This window comes from Ailuropoda melanoleuca, chromosome 1 (genome assembly GCF_002007445.2).
Source record: "Ailuropoda melanoleuca isolate Jingjing chromosome 1, ASM200744v2, whole genome shotgun sequence".
NCBI classification, from domain to species: domain Eukaryota; kingdom Metazoa; phylum Chordata; class Mammalia; order Carnivora; family Ursidae; genus Ailuropoda; species Ailuropoda melanoleuca.
In genome coordinates, this window is record NC_048218.1 from 103,726,186 (window position 1) to 103,751,878 (window position 25,693).

General features: G+C 39.8%; 1 protein-coding gene and 1 long non-coding RNA gene across 3 annotated transcripts in view; one reads left to right on the plus strand and one right to left on the minus strand.

Annotated features, from left to right (window-relative positions):
- LOC117802984 overlaps window positions 1-10,861 on the minus strand; it is a 32,025-nt gene extending 21,164 nt beyond the window's left edge. For both annotated transcript variants that reach the window (XR_004626498.1, XR_004626500.1), the window contains exons 1-2: window positions 10,635-10,861; window positions 2,125-2,166 (exon numbers count right to left, since the gene is read on the minus strand). This is a non-coding gene — a long non-coding RNA (uncharacterized LOC117802984). The remainder of the gene's footprint in view (window positions 1-2,124; window positions 2,167-10,634) is intronic.
- Window positions 10,862-10,977: 116 nt separating this feature from the next.
- Window positions 10,978-23,661, plus strand: SSR3 (signal sequence receptor subunit 3). Its single transcript, XM_002922433.4, has 5 exons — window positions 10,978-11,191; window positions 12,335-12,461; window positions 17,346-17,444; window positions 21,887-22,018; window positions 23,061-23,661. Exons 1-5 carry the CDS (start codon window positions 11,059-11,061, stop codon window positions 23,125-23,127), a joined length of 558 nt encoding a protein of 185 aa, XP_002922479.1. The 5' UTR covers window positions 10,978-11,058; the 3' UTR covers window positions 23,128-23,661.
- The last annotated feature ends 2,032 nt before the right edge of the window (window positions 23,662-25,693 follow it).

Sequence of the window (25,693 nt, forward strand, 5' to 3'; positions counted from 1 at the left end):
TAAATGAAGGTACACATTCATATGTCCTGGCTCCAGGCTCCACTGATGGCCACACCTGCAGCCCCTGGCTCCTGAATATGCAGGAATGTACCTCAGGCCCAGAATCAGTCCCAGACTGCTCCTCTCTGCCCTCTTCTGATCTGGCTACCTGTGATGATGTGACCTTTGACCTCTTACTTGCTTGGACGTGACTGCAGGCATTTCTTCTTTGTTTGGAGATCCCTACTTCTCCTGACCTGCAGTTCAGCGGAACCAGCCTGCCTGCACTCCATCAGGTGTGGTCCTCAGATACCAACTTTGCCCATCAGGGCCTCTGTCCCCCTGGCCCTGGCGGCTGGTTCAGCGGAGGCAACCAGAGTCCTTACTGATAATGCTCCTCAGAAGCCACCAGGAAAGCTGCTATCTCCTCCTTTGGGATCAAGATCTGTAGAGATAAGCCCGAGAGTCTTATGACCAGCTTTCTTCCAAGAAAATCCCCATATTGTCCATAGTGGAGAGAATGATACCAACAGAGATGAATAGAGAGGAGCGGTAACTAGTAAGAAAGTCCTAAGAACGTTGTTTGAGCATCTGGATGCGGCAGTGACGGAAATTGTTTTTATTTTCCCCAGTTAATAAATTTCTCCCTTTCCTCCCTCCCTGCCTACTTCCCTGCTTCTCTCTCTTTAAAAACAATTTTTTTTCTGTTGTTAATTTTTTTTTCTTGAACTTGTTTGAGAAAGGACTCTGTTACTTTTAACAGAAGAGTTCTGACTCAAACAGTTACCCTACCTTAGATTTGACGACTTGGCTTTTGGAAGCAACCACTTGCCTTTTGCATGCCAATCAAGTCTGGACTCTTTCTAGAGCGAACTCTTGACTTAGAAGGCCTGGCTTTATATAGAACTTTCCCCTCTATTTCCGGACATTTTCTGTCCTTAGTGGCTGGAAATATCTTTCCTCCCTACCAGTGAGAGAGTGAGATTGGACATATATCATTTAATATTTTAAAAGTACTAAAAATTGTTTTGAAAGCATCATTAATGGTATGGAAAGATTCTTGTAGTATATGACCTCAATTATTAAGTATGCAATAGCTACTCACAGAAAAATACTAGAAGGAAATATATCAAAATAGTAACTCAGTGGTTATATCTGAGTAGTAAGATTATACGTGATTTATACATTACATTTTCTAATTTTGTAAATGGACATGCAATTTATTTTGAGATTAGAAAATAATAGGAGTTATTAAAATAAATACATAAATTATAATCATCCAAAGGACAATTTTGTAGTCATTAGAAAGAATATTTTGAAGACATTTCAGTGACATTGAAAAATGTTCATAATAGAACAGTTAGAAAGGTGGACAAAACTGTATATAGCACTGATCTCAACTATTTTAATTATATATTAAAAGATTTTTTTAACTTAAAATTTTTTTTATATTTTAAAAGATTTTTATTTTTAAATAATCTCGACACCCAATGTGGGGCTCGAACTTACAACCCTGAGTTCAAGAGTCAACTGATCTGATTGAGCCAGTCAGGCGCCCCTCAACTGCTTTAATTATAGACATGTAAATAGATGCATAGGAAATAACTGAAGACTGCTTCAACATATTAATAGTTGTTATCTCTGAGTTATGAAATCATGGTTTTTGGTTTCTTCTCCCACTTTCAGAATCAGAATTCTTTTATAATTAAAATAGGGGTGCTTGGCTGGCTCAGTTGGGAGAGCATGTAGCTCTTGATCTCAGGGTCATGAGTGCAAGCCCCATGCTGGGTGGAGAGATTACTAAAAAAAATAAAAAACAAAAACTTAAAACAATTATAATAAAACAGTAGAAGTTTACTCTGGTGGACAAGAGGTTTGAGAAGGCAACTGAGTCTTCCTCACTCCTGCCCTCACTCCTCCTTCCTCTGATATTGGAAGCTCTACACCTTTCCTCCTTTTATCAGGTCAAGGGCTGAAGTCTCCTCTGTCTTTGCTGAAGGAAGTAGTGAATGGGAGTCATTTTCTATTCTGGGCAGAAACTGAGGCCTTGTAAACTTCACAGAGATGATTCTGTCTACTTACAGCCAAGTTTCCCCTGCTTGTGAAATTTAGCTATACAACACACACACACATTTGTTTACTTACCAGCAATTAAAGCAGAATTTCTCAGAAAGGAAGGAGCAAAATCTGGGAATGTAGCAAAAGAAAAATATTTACATAACATATCTCAAATGCAAACCACGTTTTGCATTGTGCTAAGTACTTTTCGTACATTTTCTCATTTAATCTTTTCAAACTCCCTGTGGAAAAAAATACCATTGTTTCCCCTGATTAATAGATTAACCAAACAGAGTCTTAGAGAACTTTGAAATAACTTTACCAGTTCACACAGTCAAAAAGTGGTAGAAGTGGAATTTGAAGCAAGGCAATCTGACTCTAGGGACCATGCTGTTAACCAATATGTATATGGCAAACTGGTAATACACACCATGATTTTTGTATTAACTCTAATGCTTTTTTTTTTAAAGATTTTATTTATTTATTCGACAGAGATAGAGACAGCCAGCAAGAGAGGGAACACAAGCAGGGGGAGTGGGAGAGGAAGAAGCAGGCTCATAGCGGAGGAGCCTGATGTGGGGCTCGATCCCATAACGCCAGGATCACGCCCTGAGCCGAAGGCAGACGCTTAACCGCTGTGCCACCCAGGTGCCCCAACTCTAATGCTTTCTGAGTTGAGAATTGGTGAAGCCCTTGCAAAGGGTGGTTAGGGAGAAGTTTCTATTCTTTTTTTGTGTTCACTATTATCTGCTTCTGTACCATTTCTTGATGTTCATCTGTAACTGATATACAGAATGAAGATTCCTTTGGATTCAGGATTTTAAAAATAATTGTAGGAAAAGCTCAACTTATCTGTAACTGATTAGAGCTCAGACTTTAAATACAGCGTTCAGCAGTTATGTGTGTAGTTTTAGATATTTCTGCTCCTACAAGCTACTGTATAGATCTGTGTAGGCAAAGAAAACAAGGAAGAATATTCTCTACTGTGCTGTCTGTAGAGCTCTAGACACATTCTCTGGTTTCCCCTCACTTTGTTCTGTGTTGCTGGGGTATGGCGCAGTTTAAGGATCATCTCAGGTTTTTGTTTGTTTTTGGTTAGGGAGCAATATTTAATTTAAGACTTATCTGAATAAGTGATCTTCATTTTGCCATAATTATTGCTAATGTGATGATGCTACTTTTGAGGGCTCTGATTGGAGTTACCATGGTTCTACCTTTGACTTTTTCATCTCCATATGAGTGGGAAACCTGTTCCAAGGAGCAGGGAGCAATGGAGTCAGTGCAGAGCCAAAGAAGGAGCTCTCAGAGAAGTGGGAGTAGCAGGGGTTGGGGGAGAAGCAGGGACTCCTCCAGTTGCCTGGAGACTAGAGAAGGGGAATGTTCTAGAGGTTCTAGATGTATCCAATGGTGCTAAATGTTGAAGACAGGTTAAGTGGTTAAAAAGTAAGGAGGGGAGCCTGGGTGGCTCAGTAGGTTAAGCATCCAACTCTTGGTTTCAGCTCAGGTCATGATCTCAGGGTCATGAGGTCAAGCCCGGAGTCAGGCACCACTCTGGGTGTGGAACCTGCTAAAGATTCTCTCTCTCCCTCTCCCCCTCCCCCTGCTCACTCGCATGTTCTCTCTCTCAAATACATAAAATCTAAAAAACAAAACAACAACAAAAACAATTAAGGAAGGGTACCTGGGTGGCTCAGTCGGTTAAGCGTCTGCCTTAGGCTCAGGTCATGATCTCAGGGGCCTGGGATCAAGCCCCACATTGGGCTTCCTGCTCAGCGGGAAGTCTGCTTTTCCCTCTCTCTCTGCCCTCCCCCCAGTCATGCTCGCTCTCTCTGTGTCTCTTTCCCTCTCTCTCTCAAATAAATAAAATCTTAAAAAAAAAAAAAACTAAGGAAAGAATGTTGACTTGGGCAATAGAGTAGGCCATTTCTGGAGCAAATTCAGAAGAGATGTGGAAGTAGAATTCAGGCTAGGAATGAGTGGGAAGTAAGGACCTGAATGACTCCAAGCAAATTCTTTTTCTGTGTCCGTGAAGGGCAGGTGGGAAGTTAAAGAATGTAACGGAGTTGAGGGAAAGCATGTGCATGCACATGTGCTGCAGGAAAGGAGACAGCTGGGCAGGTTCATAAGTTGAGCAGGAAGCAACACATCACTATACTTATTGAGGGCTGACTCTGTTCCAGGCACAGTGCTAGGTGATGGGAACTGTGAATGTGACTTCACATTATCTGTTTCATTTAAGGCACACAGCAATCTTGGGAGGAAAGCAAAGTTCAGAGAAATTGAGCAATTTGCCCAAGATCACACAGCTGTCATTTTGGCGGATGAAACAGACAGATCTTTCTGACTCAAAAGGCACATAAGTTCTATTCATGAAAGAGGGAAAAGAGGAAAGGATATTTAACGCAGAGAGGTCATAGAAGAGGTAGCTGGAGCTGGAATAAAAAACATGGGTTAGTAAGACAGAGGATCACAGTTACCCCAGAGGCAAAGGAAGATGGAGTCAGAAAATACTGATGAGAACTTAATTTCATTTTATTTCCTGGATAAAAATAGCCTAGGCAGCTGGCATATATATTCAGCTAGGTTCCTAGGAGACCATTGATGATTCCTTTAAGCTTATAGTGACAGAAGCATATCCTTTTCTTTTTTATCCCCTTGTTGTGTCTGGTTTTGGTCATCCCCCAAATGATCTCAAATAGTATCCTGCACCATTCCATGACTATATACTCTTATAGCTCTTCCTTTTACCAGGAATTCCCTACTTTATCTATTTATGAGTATGGAAATGGACATTACTACTTAACTGGCAAACCATATGAAATAAATACTGAGACTGAATGAATTCCATTCAAGGAGTTGGTCTTTCAATTTTTATCTAGTAGATTGTTCTTAGATTACATTGGCTGGGGCATGTGAAATATAAGAATTTTTAAATAAAGACTCCTAAAAGATGAGCAACATATTACAACTGAGCTTTTATTTCATCTAAGCCATTCTAGTTGAAATTCGTGACCTACTTTATCTCATGTTCTGTTGCCATAGTGCTTAGGTTAAATGCGTAACTAAAGAAAATTGATTTCCAGTGCAAATCTTAATTTTTATTGTGCCCTGCAGTGCTACATGGATGATGTATGTATGATAAGTCTCCCATTTAGAAGATTCCAGGGGGAGTTTTGACAGTTAAAGTATTATGGCCTCTATCTGTGGATATTACGATAATATATTTTCTGTAGATGTGTATCATTTTTTAAAAAAATAAGTCACTTTATGAATATCCTTAGGCACAAAAGAAACAGGATTTTGTGACTGCTTCAGAAGCAGTCTCCAATTTACATGGGTCAATCAGTATTTGCTAAAAAGGAAAACAGTATTTGTCTTGGAAATTATAAACCTCAAGCTCAAAGACAAATGCTTGTCCCTCAAAAGTTTTAATGCCTTGTTTGACTTAAAAATCTATAGTAAAGTGATCATTTAGAGTTCTCAAGACCTTATCTTTATTAAAAACAACAACAACAACAACAACAAACCCAGCTGGCAAACATCTGTCAATGTCAGGGTATGTGTTTGGTGGGTGGGAGAAGAGGCCTGGCTAAGTTTATGGGGCCAACGTTCCCCAGCATTCTCTGTAAATGGGCACATTTCTTTCTGAATGGTGAGGCTTTTTTCCTAAGTGTTGAGAGCAATAAAAGTGTCTTTTGTTATGTTAATGACTTTTGGAAAGCTACTAGGTAAACTAAGAATGGGGGCTGCTTGCCAGGGGAACCCATCATGATTAGATGGTTAGACCTTTCAGTCCCAGCCCCTGACCTCTGGGGAGACGAGAGGGGCTGGAAGTGAATCAATCCCTAGTGGCCAATGATTTATTCAGTCAAGACTCTGTAATGGAGCCTGCATAAAAATCCGAAAGGAGGGGGTTTGGGAAGCTTCCAGGTTGGTGAACCGGAACATTTCCACATGCCAGCCCCAGTCCATGAGGACTGAAAGCTCCTGTGTTCAGGACCTTGCCCTAGGTATCTCTTCATCTCTTTCATTTGTATCCTTTACTATCCTTTGTAATAAACCGGTAATCTAGTGAGTATACTGGTTTCCTGAGTTCTGTGAGGTGCTCTAGCAAATAAATCAAACCTGAGGAGGGAGTTGTGAAAGCCTCCAATTTATAGCTGGTTTGGCATCTGAAGTGGGAAGTCTCATGGGGCTGAGCCCTTAACCTGGGGGATCTGACACTATCTCCAGGTCGATAGTGTCAGAACTGAGCTCAGGTTGTGGAACACCTTGGTCAGTGTTGGAGGAGAACTGAGTTAATTGGTCGGTGGTGTGGAAAAACACACATTGCAGCACCTTGAACATTTTTTCCTGTATTGAATACATTCAAGTCTCCATAAATCTGGGAATTTATGGGGCAGATTAAATCCCAAACATGTTGTGTTTGGCTTATATAATTTACTTAGTGCAGTTCTAAAAGGAAAAGAAGCCCTATTTCCTTCTACTCTCAACACTTCTGACACCAACATGTGGATTTTCCACCCTAAGCTATTCTCTAATTTTCAGTGGACACCAACTGGGTGTCCCAGAGTTTCACTCAATTCTGACACTAACTGCCTGAAGTTATCTTAGACCTCACAGGCAAGGGGTTCAGTCCCACAAGACTAAAGCCCACATCAGATGCTAATCTAGAATCCCAAATTGTCATCAGTGCTTCTGAGCAACTGGCTAAAATCGAGGGTTCCCACAACCCCCTCCTCCGGTTTGATAATTTGTGGGAAGGGCTCCTAGAACTCAGGAAAGTGCTTTACTTAAGATTTATTGCTTTATTATAAAGGATACAACTCTGGAACAGCCAAATGGAAAAGATGCGTAAGGGCAAAGTATTCAGGAAAAGGCACAGAGCCACCGTGCTTTCTCTGGGCACCCCGCCTTCCCAGCAGAGGCTCTCTGCATCCCATTAAGGGTTTTTATGGAGGCTCCCTTATGCAGGGATGATTGATTAAATCATTAGCCATTGGTGATTCAGTCTCCAGCCCCTCTCTACTCTCTTCTCCCCAGCGGTGGTGGTGGAGTGGGGTTGAAGTTCCAATCCTCTTTAATCTCGAGGTTGGCTCCTAGTGCAACAAGCCCCCATGCTGGAAGAGCCAGCTCATTAACATAAACTCAGGTGTGGTTAACAGGGGCTTATAAAAACAAAAAACAAGAGATGCTCCTCTCCTATCACTCAAATAATTCCAAGGATTTTAGGAATTCTATGTCAGGAAGCTGGGCAGAGACCAAGTACATATTTTTATTATGTCACAGGTTACTTGTCTCGATCGTGTATGCATTTGAGTTTGTTACCTTTGCCTTAAACATTTTGGGGAAGAGGTGATAAATTGCTGAGTTATGTTGAACACAATTATTCATCTTTTTTGTTTGTATGTAAAATATATTTATATTTATTTTACTATATTTCTAACTTGTTATGTTTTCATTTTTGTTTTTCAGTTTTGAAGTGAGTGTTTTTGCTTTGTTGCAGGTGTTGTTCAGGCTTACAGAGGGAAATGAGAAAGCCCTGAGGCCCTTTGAGCATCTAATTTCCCTTTCTTTAATTTATGGCTGCTGGTGAGTTATGGTTTATGGTTTCCACCTCTTAGTTGGCTCTGTTTCTGTACGCCTCTAACAACTGTGTTTCTTTCTGACCTCTTATTTCCACACTCTTGGAGACAGACTCCACTGTGAGAGCCCAGGCTTGCTCACTGAGGTTTGCCTATGCCTTTGGTGCAGGATCTTATCTGTGTGAGGTTGTGCTGGCCAGAGCTGCAATGTGACAGGACTCTGCATGGCACCTGGCACACAACAAACTACCCTCAGCTGTTTGCTCAAAATAGGGCGGGAGGGGGGGCAAGCACTTAGATCTTGAGACTCTGCCGGTACCGAGACCAGAACTCATGTGCGGTTGAGAGTGTACGTCCTAGAGTCCGATTCCCTGGGGTTCATAACTTGACTCCACCAATTACAGTTGTGGGATCTTAGGTGAGCTAGTTTACTAATCTGTGCCTCCGTTTCTTTATCTGAGAAATGGGGACAATAACATATATCTCATACTGTTGCTGTAAGAATTAAATTAGAGGATATATCAAGAGCCTAGCATAGAGCTGCATGTATAACAAAGACTAATAAACATTGGTTATTATAATAATTATGATTGTTATTTGGATATTTCTAAGGCTCTAGCACAGTACCTTTCACATAGTAACTTCTCAATAAATCTCAGCCAAATGAAGAGATGAACCAATGAATTAATCGCATACCAGTGCCTGAAATATGTAGTTTGGCTGAGTAAGTAATCTCCCAGGTGGGACTTTAAAACATTATACCTAGAAGCTAATAGAAGTGTTTAATCTCTTCTTTCAAAAATCATTTCCGTAATGAGATTTGCATTTCAAATGGACTTTGTGTAACGGAGAGCTTCTCCCCTCCCCTCCCACCCCAGAGTAGCCCATGATGATTAAGTTATTTTTTTTTAAGATTTTATTTATTTGAGAGAGAACGAGTGCAAGCTGGGGAGGGGCAGAGGGAGGAGGAGAAGCAGACTCCCCACTGAGCAGCGTAGCCAATGTGGGGGTCCATCCCAGGACTCTGGGATCATGACCTGAACAGAAGGCAGGTGCTTAACTGACCCAGCAACCCATGCACCCTTATCTGTTTTTTTCATAAGGTCCCAGTGAAAAGCTGTGTTTTTCTTTACTGGCTAGGCAATTTGCAGTGTCTGTCACAAGAAAGGTATATTAATTTTTAACTTGTTGGATTTCCTTCCACAAAACCATCAGCAATGGACGAGAGAAATTTATCCTTGTCCCTGCCAGTAATAAATATATTTCTTTAAATCCCCCCCCCCTTTTCCCCAACCCAAATATGAAGTGATGGAAATGTTAAGCCTTAAATTCACAGATCAGAATCAAGCTGGGATGGACTCTAGTCTATCTGGTTCCTTCATAGAGTTGAACTATATCGAAATAGCCAAAATATATTGCAGTCTTGGCATAGAATCTATTGCCTACCCTTCCGTTTTTTCCAGCACACCTTTTACTCTGCTTGTCTAATGAGCCATGGTCATATATGCCACATATAGGTGAACCTTAGATTTTGCAATTCTTCAAAAGGAACTAGATTGCATTTGCTATGAGAAAACACTGTTCTAGTACTTCTAGTGTGCTATCTTCATGTCTTCATTGTTACCATCACCAAAAAACCTCTGTAGTTAACATCATTGGTTACATATTTCTTTATCTTACCCTATAAAAAATTTGAATTCCTACTATTTTAGATTCCCTTCTGTTTATTATATTCAGTTTTTAGTCTTAGTTTGCAAAGTGTATTAATTCTCGGCTACCTCCTTTTGATCATTTCAATTTTAATGCTTTTTTAATCTACTTAACATTTCAAACTTTTATCTTTGCTATTTTGTTTAAATACTTTTCTCGGGTATAATTCTTCTTAATTTCCTCATTGTTTTTTATTTACTTTTAAATATCTTGATTTTTGTCCCTATTGATCTTACAGTTTTCTGGTTTTATCTTTTTATATCCTAGATTTATGAAGAGTAAACAAGAAATCTAGGTATAGAAACAGATCCAAAACGTTTTGCTGATGAATTGGTCACAGATGGAGAGGGAAAGAAAGGCATTAGTGTTGACAATTAGCATGTTAGTCTGAACTAATGGGTAAAAAATGGTGTGATCTACGATGGTAGAAAAAACTGGGAGGGGAGTATGTTGGAAGAGAAAGTTTCTTCTCTCTCACCACCATTGCATAATAAAAGAGCATTGTGCCATTTTAAAAGGACGTATTGCAGATATTTTTAAGTGAATACTTAAGTTTCTGCAAAAAATCACTAGATGGACTATTTTTTCTTTCTCATTTTGCTGTTATTGATGAAGACTTCTGGCATTTATATGAAAGACTTATATTTCAGTAAAACTCACTATGGTGTCTATATAGAGACTAGACTGAAAAGTTTCAGACAGAAAGCTTCATTAGAATGGAAACCGTGGAAGTCAATTGCAATTTGGATGAAATTAAGATGAAAGATCTACTAATCTGTTGATAGGGAAGCTGAAGGTTGGAGAAGTTTGCCTGATGCCAGTGATGAAAGAAGTTTTTGCTGTGAATGAAGTGGTTGAGTATTTTTTTTAAAAGAAAAAGTGATAATGCAATGAGCTAAAAATGGTATCTAGTTGTTTTAACAGGCATATTCAATTTTCTGAGCTTCAGAGGAGGCCTATCTAGCCAAGATGTTCTTTACTTAGTATTATGCTTTATTTAGCATTGCTGTGGAGTCCACATTACTCTAAAGATTGAGTTGAAACAAACTGTGATTTGTAAATGTATTAGACTCATGTTAAATATTCATCAAGGAGACCAAGAGCTCCTTAATAGGCAAAGTGCCTTCTTTTTGTGAAAAGGTAGACTGTTACTTTGTCAAACAGTCAACGCCCTGGAGTCTAGCACTGCCGGGCTTTCGCCCTCAGGGTCCTCACCTGCAAAATGGGGACAACGATGTGCCTGTCAAACGATTTCGAGTATATTTAATGAGATAATGGATGTGTAAAGGGGAAAGGACTTACACGGGTTTAGCTCTTCCTTTCTTCACTTCCTCCTCTAGTGCCCTGATTGAACGACTTGAGGCCAGAACAGCTTCCTATTTTGGAACGCCAACGACTTGGAAAGCGTGAGAGCGCCTGTAAAGTGGAATGTCAATAAAGTTTTCTTTATTAAAAAAAAAAAAGCATCCATGAAACTACAAACCCCGCCTTCTTCTTGAAGCTGACAAGCCAAGGGGCTGGCCAGGAACCCGGAAGTGTGGCCGGCTTGCCGAATGTCGTCGGGAAACGTACAAAGCGGGGCCCAATCCTGAGCAAGCTTGCTCTCGCGCCGCGTCCCGCCTCCGCGCATAGCGCTGACGGGTCGTTAGTGGATACGGCGGCCGCGGGGGAGGTGCCAGCGGCGTTTACCTCGCTCGGCCTCCCAGGCTCGAGGCTCCGCACCACCATGGCTCCCAAAGGAGGCTCCAAGCAGCAGTCCGAGGAGGATTTGCTTCTGCAGGATTTCAGCCGCAACCTCTCGGCCAAGTCCTCCGCGCTCTTTTTCGGCAATGCCTTCATCGTGTCCGCCATCCCCATCTGTGAGCGCCGGGAGCAGGCGGGCCGTGGAGGCCGCCGGCGGGCCGGTCTGGGCGGGGACGTGGCAGGGCCCGGCCGACTGGCGGGAGTTAGCGCTGAGGCCCGCGGCTGTCCCCAGTCCGTCCTGAGCACGGGGATAGCACGTAGCTTATGGGGGCTTCAGTATTCTCAACGGGGGTAGTGGTGGGTGGCGTCACAGAAAAGTCACTTGTGGCCCCACTCCCAGAGACTGTGATTTACTAGTTCTGGGATGGCGGCCCCTAATCTGAAAACAGTCGGGTTATTTTTGTGCTAACATATGGATATATGTAATGTGCTGTCTTGTTTTTTACCCACAATTGTTTTGCCGTTTCGAGCTTTAAAACCGTATCGTTTACTTATTTTGGAAAAACTAATGAATTAGGCGAGAGTCAAATTCCCGTTAACCCTCGAACTGAATTAGAAGTGTAGCTTTAGGTGAAGCACTTCACACTGCTGAACATCATTTTCCTAATTCGGTGAGAGGCTGCCCCAGTGCCAGGAGCCGGCGCTCCAACTTGTTTAAACTTTTTAATGCTATTAGGACAATTTTGGAATTCTCACTTGGATGGAAGAACTTTGCAGACTTGGGCAAAGTTGTTTTTATAGCTCGGGTTTTCTGAATTTGAATCTCCTGCCTCACACTGCTGCGTTTTTGGGGCAGTTAAGTTTCCTTTTCTTTTGGCGTTTTAAAAACTTCACAGGCCGCGCAGAGCACTGCCTTGATTGCAGATAGCCACGTCAGCATGCAAACTATGGCTTGGGCGGCCCGTGGCGTTTTGGAACAGCCTGTACTTAGCTTAATAGTACTCTTATGAATGAAACTTGGTCTGAATTGTGTTGGTTTTTTTTTTGTTTTTTTTTTTTTGGATCCAGAGTTTATTTTCATTTTAGAAGAAGCAGAAATCTCATCTGGACTAGTAATGGGAAGGTTCTGTTTTTCGAGTTTTCTGAACTAGGAGAGTTTGAGATTGTAACTTTATATAACTTCTGAAGATCCACTTATACTGTGTTAGATGACCTGGGCTGTATTTTATAGACTTAGCTATAATTAATTGAGCAGGCCTTTGTAACTGGTGGTAATGTTTTGTTCCTTCTTGTACCCCCCCCTTTCTATCTTAATTCAGGGTTATATTGGCGAATATGGCATATGGATCTTATTCAGTCTGCTGTTCTCTATAGTGTGATGACCCTAGTAAGCACTTATTTGGTAGCCTTTGCATACAAAAATGTGAAATTTGTTCTCAAGCACAAGTAAGTATATTTCTCAAGCAAAAGTATATATTACATGTTGCATTTTTTTATAGAAGGATGTCTTAAAGACGATTTGTGTGTCTTGTTTTCAGTAGGTATCAGTTTGAGCTGTATATGTATATAGGCATATTAATGTTATAAAGAATTATTAGCTAAGTGAAGCAGAGATAGTGCTTCTGACGCTTATAGAAGTAGGTTTTGAGGGTGGAATTAGTTGAGCATTAGCCTTAATCATGGGGTTTATCAGAAAAACAAACCAAGTAAATTAACATTGCTAAAGCCAAATGAAATTCTTTCCGTAAAGAATAGTTCTGGTTCTCCCTGTACTATTTTGGGACATGAAAGAAGCCTTTTTTTTTTTTTTTTTTTTTTTTTTGGACAGAGACAGCAAGAGAGGGAACACAAGCAGGGGGAGTGGGAGAGGGAGAAGCAAGCTTCCCGCTGAGCGGGGAACCCTCAGGACTCAATCCCAGGGCCCAGGGATCATGACCTGAGCTGAAGGCAGACGCTTAACGACTGAGCCATCCAGGTGCCCCTAATTCGGCCATTTTTAATGCTAATTAAATTTTTTCTTACAAGTGTGTAAAAATGTAAGAGACTATCATATTTCCTCTAATTTAAGATCACATGTTATAGAAATCCTTTCTAAGTTTGTTGTTTCTACGTTAGGCTCTTTGTGGTGACAAGGAGTAGAAACATGTTGAGATGAGGGGCACCTGGATGGTGCAGTTCATTAAGTGGCCGACTCTTGGTTTCGGCTCAGTCATGATCCCAGGGTCCTGAGATCAAGCCTGGTGTCCAGGCTCCATGCTCAGTGGTAGTGTGCTTGGATATTCTCTCCCTCTGCTGCTTCCCCCCATTCATGCTGGCTCTCTCTCTCAGATATATAGATCTTTAAAAAAAAGAAAAGAAACATGTTGAGATGATCTCAGTTAATAGGGATTTATTGTATGAATAAATAAAACTGCCTTCAGCGTCTTTGCTGTTGTCTTAGACCCATGGGAGCTCAGGTTTGTATGACTGCCTTTCTGCGAGACCAGCAGAGTGATTATCTTTATTGTGTTTCTGCTTGGTCTTCACCAACTGTCATTCCGGTTTCAGCCTCTCTTGGACTCCATTGTTCTGGGCTGTCTTTTGTGAGGTGTGGCCATCTATGCGTACTGAAGCCCTCAGATGTGGGCACCTTGTCCGACCTATCCTTTGTGATATCCTTGGAACTCACACGCTTTGAGACTTGATGGTTTTTTACTTGTTCTGCATAGTATTTTTCATTAACCTTTTTGGAATTAAAATTGTTTTTTTTAACTTTCTCATTTCTACTCTAGGCTTCTTGAGGGCCATTGCCGTGTCTTTTGTCCCTTGAAACAGTTAATGGTACATTTAGTTGAGTAAAATTTCAGTTACTGACTTAATAGGTTCTCTCAGTGGAATAGTTTTTTTAATCATAGTTTTGATTTAATGTTAAACACTGTCACTCATATAGAATTCCTACAGATTTACAAGATGTGTTAAAGCTCAAAGACCCAGGAAGATGCAGAGTATGGGTAGGTGTTCTTAATAGAGGGAAGATGGCTTATGGGTTGGCAGTCTAGATTCCAGTCCCGGCTCTGCTTTTCTTAAATGTATAGCCTCGAGCACACATTTCATCTTTTTATTTTTTTTACATTTCATCTTTTTAGACGTCAGATTCCTGAGCTGTAAAATGGGGTTACTAATGGTACCTCATAGGTGGTGAGGATTAAATAAGATGATACAGGTGACATGTTAAGCATAGTATCTGGCGCATAATAAATGTTTATGTGCAGTGTTGGAGAGATTGGGGGTGAGAGAGCCCGTAGGAATTTTTTTTAAGGTGGCATGACTTTAAAAAAATGTTTGCAAAGATGTTTTTCTTTAAGAAATTAAGTAGATGGTGTTTTTCTTTTTTATTCTGGGAAGTTTCTGAAATAATGTTTAAAAAAATAATAATAGAAGAAGAAACCGTTGATTTTTGTGGATTATCTCATTTGGTGGAGTGCTGGGGCACTGGTGTGACCTTTGTCTTGTTTTAGAGCATGCAGCATTGAGACTTACTTTCTAAGAGCCCTAAGACGGAGGGCAGGACTTTTTGAGTTGTAATAAACCTAACAGGTTGTTACAGGTCTGTTAGGTGACGATAGAATTTTAGATCTGGAAGAGAAATTAACTAGTTAATCTGGTTTGGTCTCTTCAGGAAGATTTGTTCCGTGAACAGATGATTGAATATTTGTCCTAAAGATACTTGGAGATAGCCAACTCTTTTGAAAATAGTTTATTCCTATGACTTACCATCCTGATTGAGGGGGTATATATTTATGTGTATTTTTCCCCCTCTTTTCAGCTCAGAAATGTTGCTGCTGTAAACCATTCATTTCTTATCAGCTGGCCTTTCTTAGAAAAAAGTAGTCTTATGCAAAGTTCAAGAAACCTTAATTGAGTGCCTGGTCTGCTAGAGAGCTTCAGAGATAAGTCCTCTGCCCTTAAGAATAGAACTTTTACATAATAAAATGAATCAGGTGAATTGGATCTTTGGGAATTTGTGTTTGTTTATATTTTTTTAAAGATTTATTTATTAGAGGGCACAAGCAAGGGGAGCGGCAGGCAGAAGGAGACGCAGGCTCCCCAATGAGCAAGGAGCCCGTTATGGGACTTGAACTTGATTCTAGGACTCTGGGATCATGACCTGAGCGGAAGGCAGACACTTAGGAAGGCAGACACTTAACCGGCTGAGCCACCCAGGTGCCCTGAGGGAATCTGGATTTAATTTGTATCCCAGAAGCTCTTGTGGTTAGAGGTTGAAAACTGTTGACTTGAATGATGTTGGGCTTTCTTTTCAGGAATCCATCGTGATTTCTCTACACCTTTCCTTGGTACACTAACCAGAACTAAATATAGCATAGTAATGAGGGATTAATTAATTGAACATAGAGTGAACAGATTTCCATCTTGTTGCTTTTAATATATCAATATTGTGTTGAACATTTTCATAGTGGGACTGTGTAGGTAATTGTTAGATTTTGCTTTTATCAGTTATTTTTCTTCTATAATTATGGCTAACCAGTTTCTCTTATATTATGAAAAATACGCCATGTTGAATTTAAATGTCATGAACTTTGGGAGGCTTTTTATATTTCATTGCAGGTTAAATTTTATCCTCTCTTTAACTAGCAATCTCATCTGATAAAATTCACTTTATAGATTTTCTGATGAATATACTTATTTTTTTTTTTTTTTTTTTTTTGACTTGTCACTGAATATTCTGCTCTGATTCCTTGAATAACACTTAGCTTTTTCTGGCTAATTCCATATTATCTTTTCGTACAACCAGTGGTTCGTTAAGTTAAAAGTGGTAGGATTGAGCTCTGACTTTGTGGTATTATTTATTTTTAGTGAAATTGTTCTTTGGAGTAGAGTTAACAGTATTGTTACAGCTGTTAATTCCCCTTTTTTAATTTTTATTTTATTCTGCTTTGTAATTTTTTAAAACTTTTTTTAATTTAAACTCAATTAACTAACATATAATATTGGTTTCAGAGGTACAGGCCTGTGATTCATCAGTCTTATCACATGCCCTCCTTAATGTCCATCAACCAGTTACCCCATCCCTCATCTCCCCTCCCCTCCAGCAACTCTCAGTTTGTTTCCTATGGTTAAGAGTCTCTTACGGTTTGTCTCCCTCCTGATTTCATCTTATTTTTCCTCTCTTCCCCTATGATCCTGTTTTGTTTCTTAAATTCCACATATCAGTAAGATCCTATGATAATTGTATTTCTCTGATTGACTTATTTCACTTAGCATAATACCCTCTAGTTCCATCCACATCCTTGCAAATGGTAAGATTTCATTTTTTTGATGGCTATGTAATATTCAGGTGTGTGTGGGTATGTATACATATATACGTATACATGTTTGTATATATACAACATATGTATACATACACATACGTATACACACACACACCCCCCACACATCTTCTTTATCCATCTGTCAGTGGACATCTGGGCTCTTTCCATAGTTTGGCTGTTGTGGACATTGCTGCTATGAACACTGGGATGCAGGTGCCCCTTTGGATCACTGCATTTGTGTCTTTGGGTTAAATACCCAGTAGTGCAATTGCTGGGTCGTAGGGTAGCTCTGTTTTCAACTTTTTGAGGAACCTCCATATGGTTTTCCAGAGTGGCTGCACCAGTTTGCATTCCCAGCAGTGTAGGAGGGTTCCCCTTTCTCCGCATCCTTGTCAACAATTCCTTTTTTTAAAATAATGATTTTATTTATTAGCCAGAGAGAGTGAGAGCGCACAGAAGCAGGGGGACAGCAGGCAGAGGGAGAAGCAGGCTCCCTGCTGAGCAAGGAGCCCGATGCGGGTCGCTATTCCAGGACTCTAGGATCATGAGGCAAAGGCAGACGCTTAACCAACTGAGCCACCCAGGCGTCCCTCCCCTTTTGTTTTTTAAGCCTACTTTACTTTTGTTTACTAGAATTGAAATCCTGTATCATTTGCCAGTGCCTTATCAAATTTATTTGTTGAATAAATAAATAGGTTAAAACAAAATGGAGTTACGATGATTTGTAACTAAATTGTGCTAAAAGCATTCGACTTATTTAAATACCTAAACTTTGGAAAATTACCGCTTTTAAGCAGAAATCAAAACCTGTAACTAATAAATTCCATCTTGGAAGTTCTTGAACTCTCTTTTGGCTATTACAGTACAATAAACTTGGAATTTTCTGTCAAGAATATTTCTTGAAATGTAAAACATTGTATAGTTGCCAATACAAAATACGAGCACAGAGTGTTTGAGATAATGTGATGTTTATTCCTGGAGCATGCGGAAACTTTTTTCTTTTTTTTTTCTTTTTTTCCAGAGTAGCACAGAAGAGAGAGGATGCTGTTTCCAAAGAAGTGACTCGAAAGCTTTCTGAAGCTGATAACAGAAAGATGTCTCGAAAGGAAAAAGATGAGAGGTTGGACTTCTAAAGTGTTGGTGATAATCAAAAAAGGGGATACTTTGTAAAAAATTAAGCTTTGGTCTTTGCCTGGAGAATGTGGATAGTGAAATTGCCTGAGGTTAAACGTTGATATGTAGACGACTGGTAAGGGCATAACAATCATACTTATATTTTGAGTTTTTACTACCACCAGATGCTTTTCTTTGTGTTATACACAGTTCATTTATTTAAAGAGCTTTGAGAGGTAGGGCTATTATTTCCACTTTATATCTGAAGAAACTGAGGTACACAAAGCTTGGGTAACTTGCCCAAAGGCATACATTCGTGTGCGGTGGTCAGTCCAAAATAAGAGCTTGGGCAGTATGGCTCGAGAGCTTCTCCTCACTGCTGTCCTGGAGTTTAGGAGGCTGCAGAGCTTTAGCCAGTGCTGGCTCTGCCGCTTGGGAGCTCTGCGACCTTGAGCATCTCACTTCACCCCTCTGGGTCTGAAGAGTTTACATTGTGTTGGTGTTAGCATTTTTAGGTGGTGGTATTTCCATGCCTGAGCTTCCCTAGGGACAGCCAGTTCTTGGTTATCTGCGTTGGTTGGGGAAAAAGAAAACAACTTGGTTTCTCTCCTGGTGCCCAATCTGTGCCACAGTTGTTAGCCCTTAAACCCTCGATTTTATTGCCAACTGCTTAGAAGCCTTAATAGTCTGATATCTGAGTAGCAGAAGTCTCTGATTGAATAAACTTGTGCTTGAGTTGTTATGTGGGTTTAATATAGTCACGAGTTGAGGTTGTTTTCATAGATCTTAAGTTTTAGTATCTACAAAGTGCTTTGTGAAATGGAATTTTTAACCCACTTTGCTCCAGAAAGACTTTGTGGAGACTTGCCATATTAAAGTGCATATGAAATAAAGCAGTACAACTTTGACAGGTCAGAAACCTTTAAAAGTAAGAAGAGTGGGCTGAACAAAAACCTCAGAGTTGAGCATTGAACTTAGCGCTAAGCTTCCCTGTGTCAGGGTAAGCATCTGAGGTCATAAACTTTCATTGTCTGATGAGAAGCAGCATGTAAGTCCTTCTGAGAAGAAACTTTCCTGGCACTAAATCTTGGGAGGACTTTATCAAATGGATCCTTATTTAAGGGACACTGAGTAACTTAATGAACAATGTCTTCTACAGTGGTTTTGAAAAGGCACTAAAATGAACCATAGAAATGGTTATCACCTATGGATCCTTTTTGAAAACCAAAGGATACAATTTTCTTAAAAGATTTTATTTATTTTTTCCAAGTAATCTCTACACCCAGTGTGAGACTGAAACTACAAACTGGAGATCAAGAGTTGTATGCCCTACCGACTAAGCCAGCCAGGTGCTTCCTGAAGGATACGGTATTAAAATACTGACAGTGAAGGCCTTTTTTCAGGGAGCAGCTTTAATGAGGTCTGGCTGCATAGCTTCCTGATTGTAAATTTTTGCATGGTGATAGAGGTAGGGAATCTAGGACACTTAAAAATCTTTTTACTAAATTATAGTATTTATTAGAAAAGTGGTTCTTAAATTGGAGTGTACATCACAGTTACCCAATTTCAAAATGCTTGTTACAACTCTAGGTTTTAGGTGATGAATGATAGCAGAGATGGCAAATGGGTCTCCACTGCAGATTGCCTGATATGGTCTGGCACTGGGATATGTCTCAGGATTTTTCTCAGCATGGTATTCAGGTAGTCACTACTACTGGATCAGAGTTGGAATTGGAAATGAAATGTCTTTGCCATTGGCTAGGTCAGTATTTCAAAGGAGAATGAAGTGTAGGTTTTATGGATACATAAAATGCGGAGTATCTGAAGATTATAAAATTTCTATTCTTGGCATTAGAAGTTTGTGCTATTACTGTTTCACAAAAACCACATATGAAGTTTATCCAGGTGTGTACTCATGATTGACTCTGATAACTGGGGCCAGGACTCCCACTGAGATCTAGTATTTTTCTCCTGAAAAGTAAGTTGCTTCAAGAGGTTTAAGAGAAGGCTTATCAACACCTCTTTGCCTAGATATGTATGTCTCAAAGCTCCCATCTGCAGTCGTTTGGGATATGTGCCCCATGCCACTTTGAAACTGCTTTGCCCTCCATTCGAGGTTGGAAATTAGCTGAGGAGATTCATTAATACATATCCCAGGGTGTGAGTGTTATTTCTTCTTGACTTACCGATGGTCTGTCATTTAGTATTATGTGATTATAACAGTTCTTGTGTTTGGTCTCAGTCTTTCTCTTGTAGGAAGTGCTCCTTGGAAAAAATGACTCCTTGGGAGTGCTCTCCCAAGCTAGATTTCTTACCAGTGAAGCTTTGGCAGAACTATTGCTGATGAGGGCATTTGGGGGGGGGTCTTCATTTTTTTCTAAATGAACCAGGATATGGTTGGGCTAGAGAAAGTTCTGAAAGCTGTCCAAGACAGTCCTGTGTATACAGTGATGTAACACCTGGTCATATTGGGAGCTGGGGTAACCTAAAGGATTGAGCCACTTTTTTCATCAGTACTGTTTTGAAGATGGTTCTGATTCAGGGCATGACAAGGAGTTAGGGAGAAGTGCTCCTGTGGAGGTGGGATAATCTAAGGAACATAGCAGAGGCATGCTAATAGCCTATTTAAGGAACCTGTCTGCGTTGAATCTTGTACCAGAGTCTTAAAGACAGAGGCACTTGTTCTGAGTGTTTTCTAGCATTAAACCATGTTGGGGCTACGCATTTTTCTGAGATGGCGTTTTCTTTGATCAGTGTTAAACTGGTATAAATACATTATAAATATATACCAGTATATATATATATAAATATTCATATATATATAAATATATATTTCTATATACCTGTGTAAACTGGTATAAATACATTATGTATTTCCTCCAATTCCAAGTCACATGTTTTTTAAATGTACCTTTCAACTTCTCTGAAATCAGGAACTGTTTACTAGTTGATGGCTGCATTTAATGTAATATCTTTTACTTCTCTAACTTAAAATAAATAGAAGTTTTATTAAGTTGATGGTATCCATAGAATCAAGGAACTATGGCATTTATGTTAGAGACCACAAACTTCTTGTGATGAAGTTAAGTTCATTTCACTGAACTCCTTTATAAGCTTTTTGACTTTGGATTAAAACATTTGGTGAATAAAATGTAGCAGTTGCCAATGACATTAGCTGTAGTGCTGTCCTTAGGATTGGTGGAGGGGGTCATCTGGGCCCAGACTAGTGTAACTTTGGGGAGGACAAAGCATCCTTGGTGGTGGCTTTCAACCTTTTTGATGACATTCCATGATAAAGTACCCGCCTTTCTACTAAATACACTCAAACATGCACCCATCCAGACATTTCACAAAACAATAATTATCCTGCTGTGGGTGATGCACTCGATATTCTTCTTTTCTTTCTTTCCTTTCTCTCTCTCCTTTCCTTTCTCTCCTTCCTCTCCTTTTTTTTTTTTTTAGGATTCTGTTTATTTTTTTGACAGAGCACAAGCAGGAGGAGGGGCAGGTAGAGGGAGAAGCAGGCTCCCTGCGAGCCTGATGGGGGACTCCATCCCAAGATCCTGGGATCACGACCTGAGCTGAAGGCAGATGCTTAACCAACTGAGCCACCCAGGCCACCCTCGATATTTTTCTATTTAAAAAAATGCTGGTCTCATTCCATTCAGTTACTTTTCCTGAGGGTTGAATCCACCCAATTGATTTCACATCCCACTAATGGGTCACAGCCTTCTCTTTTAAAAACTGCTTTACAAACCTAATTAATCAAATGGAATAAAGGCTACCTTATTCACAGGCACCCTAGAACTTCTTGCTGCTGTGTGAAGAGGTAAAAGGTTGATAAAAGTTTTAGTCAATTAATAAAACATAATGAGTAAAATGGATTAAAAAGTAAATGAGTTTTACAAAAGTTAAAAAATCCTCCTAATGCTGAAGCACATTCTTTGTTTGAATTATGTAAAGGTGGCTAAAGATAGTTGCAGATAAGTCTGCGCCTATGAGCCACGGTTAGTTTTTGTCCTTGGGATTGTCTTCAGGTGTAATACTGAGGGCTGAAATCTGGAGGCTATTGACAGTCTTAAGCCAGCAAACAGCCAGGAAAGCTTCATCTGGGTACTGATCATGGAGTTTGTTTTAGGTGAGGACCTAGAGAACAATGTCTCTTTAGGCTGTTGATGAAACCAAGCCAGTTGCAGTTAATCTGTCCCTTCTTCCAAAGCCCTGATTGCCTGGGAAAAAAGGTAATATACCAAGCAGCTATTTTTATCAATAGAGTAAAATATCTTTTTCAGCCGGAAGAAGGGCACAATGCTGGTTAAATTTAATATTAAAAACACATTCTGTCCAGAATACTTAAGGAAAAACTTACCTTATAGTGAACTAGAGCCAGGTAGTATTTAAAATATTTTAATACGTATTTATAAACTTGATTGATTTGTTTATCTACAGAATCTTGTGGAAGAAGAACGAAGTGGCTGATTATGAAGCTACAACATTTTCCATCTTCTATAACAACACCCTGTTCCTGGTCTTGGTCATTGTTGCTTCCTTCTTTATATTGAAGAACTTCAACCCCACAGTGTATCCTTTTAAAGGTTGATTAGCGTTTTTTGAAGTCTAGAAGCAGTAGTTTGTTTTGGTTTTGATTTATCCCAAGTATTTTTACTATGAAGAAAAACTGCCCAGGGAATCGTCCACTAAATAGCACTGTGACCGTAGGCAGGTTTCTGGACCTTTAAAATAAGGGCTTTGGGTTTGATTTAAAGTTCTTTGAAGTTTATAAATTATAACTTCATGATAAATAACAAGTATTACAAAGCAGTCTTACATATATGATCATGTATACCTTCCTATTTAAAAATAAGTTCTGAGGATCAAAAGCACCTTGCCTTCTTTGATAGCTCCTAGTATAAGCCCATGTGTCTGCTGACATTTTGGGGCTTCGGAATTGGAGTTAAATAGGCACATTTCATAATATCATAACAGTGTTTTAAGCTGCTCTTAAATTGAGTTCTTAGGCAAGAATCACTCTCTATTTTTAGGTAATTTATTAAAGGTGTTAGGCGGGGATGTGCAACCAGACTTTTAACAGGTGATTTTATGTAATACAATAGTAGACTTCTCCGACTTGTATCTTCTGGGAATACTAGAGTGGTTTGTCCCAAACAGTCCAGTTCTGAGGCGGAGAGTAGCTGTGAACTTTCAGAGCCTCTTTGCTTTTTACAGGCCAACTGTAGCCAAAACACAGATGGACGGGACACTTATTTTTCCTTTGCTCTTGGCCAGAGTCAGGGAAGCTAAGTTTCTTCTTCCTGCTCATAATCTTGATTAGCTCTTTTCCTTTAGGTTAAATGGAATTCAGATGTCTTCTTTGTGATCATGTGTTCTAGGTTTCTGTCTCAAGTGTTTTGTTTTTAAAATTGGAACACATTTCCTGTGAATGCTCTTCATTCTGTATAGCCTTCTGTCTTGTAAATTGCATTTGCAGATGATGGGACTGCACATCATTGTCATTTTACAGTGTCAGACGGGAAACAGTGCATTCCAAAGAGATGGGCCCTTTTTATTTTGTTGAAGAATTAACTTGGGCTTTTAATCTTTCCTTAACGTTAAATTTTTACAGGAACTATATTTTGTCCATAAGTGCTTCATCAGGCCTCATCGCCCTCCTGTCTACTGGCTCCAAGTAGACCGTGCCGGCTTTGCCCCCTGGCTTTGTATCTATGGGTGGCCTGTGGTATATGGAAAGTAGCAGGGTGGTCAGGATGAGAGGAACACAAGATGTTTTTTATATTTCTGCAGTTGGAGTGTTCGAAAAACCCAACAAAATGTAATTCAGTATTTGTTTATTGGCTCTTTTTTGACAGATTGTTGAAATTAAATGAATTGAAAGGGAAACTCAGAGTGCCAGGACATTTATTAGAAGGTAAAAAGTTCTCGCAATGTGCTGTAATCACAAGAGGAGAAAGTAACTTGTTTCCTTGATCTGTCAGAGGTCACAGTAACCTGGACTGAGCTGTTATTATTTATAATAGCAAGAAGTTAATAAGTGGTTCTTTGTGTTCTAACCACAATATTACAACTTTTTTTGAACCATAAATATCAGAATGAAGAATCCTTTCCCCCTGGGGATTGAACAGAAGCCTCATGTTTACAAGTCTCTGAATTTGTGATTTGAAATAACTCACAGTTAAAAACAAGGTGTCCAGTTTGGGCCAGAGAAACTTGTGGAAAAGTTGTGTGTTTTTTGGTTGGGTTTTTTTGTTTTGTTTTGTTTTTTTGGTGGTTTTGTTTTGTTTTGTTTTTTAACAGAAGAAAGGCAGCCTGGGTTGTAACCTAAAAATAGTGGCCAGGCATATGAGAGTTGTCCCGTGGGGTTAGAGCACATACTGTTCAGCTGTATAGCTGTGCCTTGGGTGGCCAGGGAGGTCAGCTCAACCCTACCATGTTGGTTTGACCTGTGTGAGAGACTGGAATCGTCGTTTTCCTTTGGGGTTTCACACCACTGGAGGAATGTTCAGTAGAGAACTTCTTTCCTGAATATTGATGTGTAAGAGATCAAAGTAATGTTTATGACCTTAGTTCCAGAATTCTAAGAACTCTCCAAGGAACTGCAGAGATTTTAGTGCTCATATAGCATGTAGTGCAGCCTTTTTCCATCTGGACTTTCCCAAATTTGACTACTTTTTTTTTTTTTTTTTTTTTTTAAGATTTTTGAGAGTGAGAGCACAAATGAGAGGGGCAGAGGGAGAGAGAATCTCATGCAGACTTGGTGCTCAGTGCAGATCCGGACATAGGGCTCAATCTCAGGACCCTGAGATCATGACCTGAGCTGAAGGCAGACACTTAAGCTTCTGAACGACCGAGGCACCCCAAATTTAACCCTTTGGTCTGCAGGTTCCCATCGATTGTGAACAAAACTTCTTCATACTACCCTCTCACCCTCTTCAGCCCCTGGGGTTCAGCTAAGAGCATTCTCTTGCAATTCTTCACCAATGTGTCCAGAGATAATTATCATTTTCTGGTATATGCCATGATTTGAAAAGGTTTAGGAAGCCTTTATCTTGTATTATTTAAAGGGTTATTGAATTAACAGGTGATACAGGTTCATATTCCTATTAGCTTTTGACCACATCCTTAATTTCCTACAAACAGTACTTCAAAAGAAATACCCTATTCCTAATTCCTAACCTTAACTTTAATCTTTAGTTTCCACTTCTAAATTTAAGGTGACTGTTGTAAATAATATTTGCTGTTTTATTTATAACTTGATAGGAAGGTGTTCATCAGTTTATCTTCTAGGCTGTTGGGTGTTTTTGGTAGGGCACATGCAAGAACTTGGAGATGGGCAAGAGCACATGTTGCATAGTGATTTAGATCATTATCTTCAATTCAGGTTTATATTTACTCATTGTTTCTAGGAGTTTGCCATTTACTTTTCTTTGGTGCATTATTATCCATGTGCCATCATTGGATAATATGGAATGAATGGAGAAGTCACAAGAGAGTCACGGCAGAATACTATAATACATAAGAGGTTTTTCTTACTGTGTCAACTTTTTTTTTTGTAGATAAATAACTGGTCAGTAGTTTGGTGGCATGGAGTTTGTGTACGAAATGTATTTGCTTATGTGACAGACCATCAGGGTCTACTATTTGTTACCAGAGCTGGGCCAAGTGTTTTTTTTTTTGTTGTTTTTTTTTTTTTTTTTTTTTAAAATTTTTTTTTATTTATTTGACAGAGACAGAGACAGCCAGCGAGAGAGGGAACACAAGCAGGGGGAGTGGGAGAGGAAGAAGCAGGCTCATAGCAGAAGAGCCTGATGTGGGGCTCGATCCCATAACGCCGGGATCACGCCCTGAGCCGAAGGCAGACGCTTAACCGCTGTGCCACCCAGGCGCCCCCCAAGTGTTTTTTTTGTTTTTGTTTTTTTAATTGCTGGTTAAAAAAAATCACCACTAGATGGCAGTGCCTGTGTTGAAGGGGGGGGCATTCTTATCAACACAGTGTACCTGAGATGGAATGGTGAAAAAGGGGCATCAGCTTCATATTCTTAAGAGAAATGTCTCTGGAATTCATGAACTGTATAATTTGTAGAAAAGCAAATAAGCAAAATTTGATTTTGGTCCTGAATTTTACCTATAGGACTTTTTGGTTCTGATAGTGGTTTCTAACTTCTATACTGTTGACTTTCTGTGCATAAGTTTGTAAAGCATATACTCACATTTACAGTTTTCATTCAGGATTTACTGTAT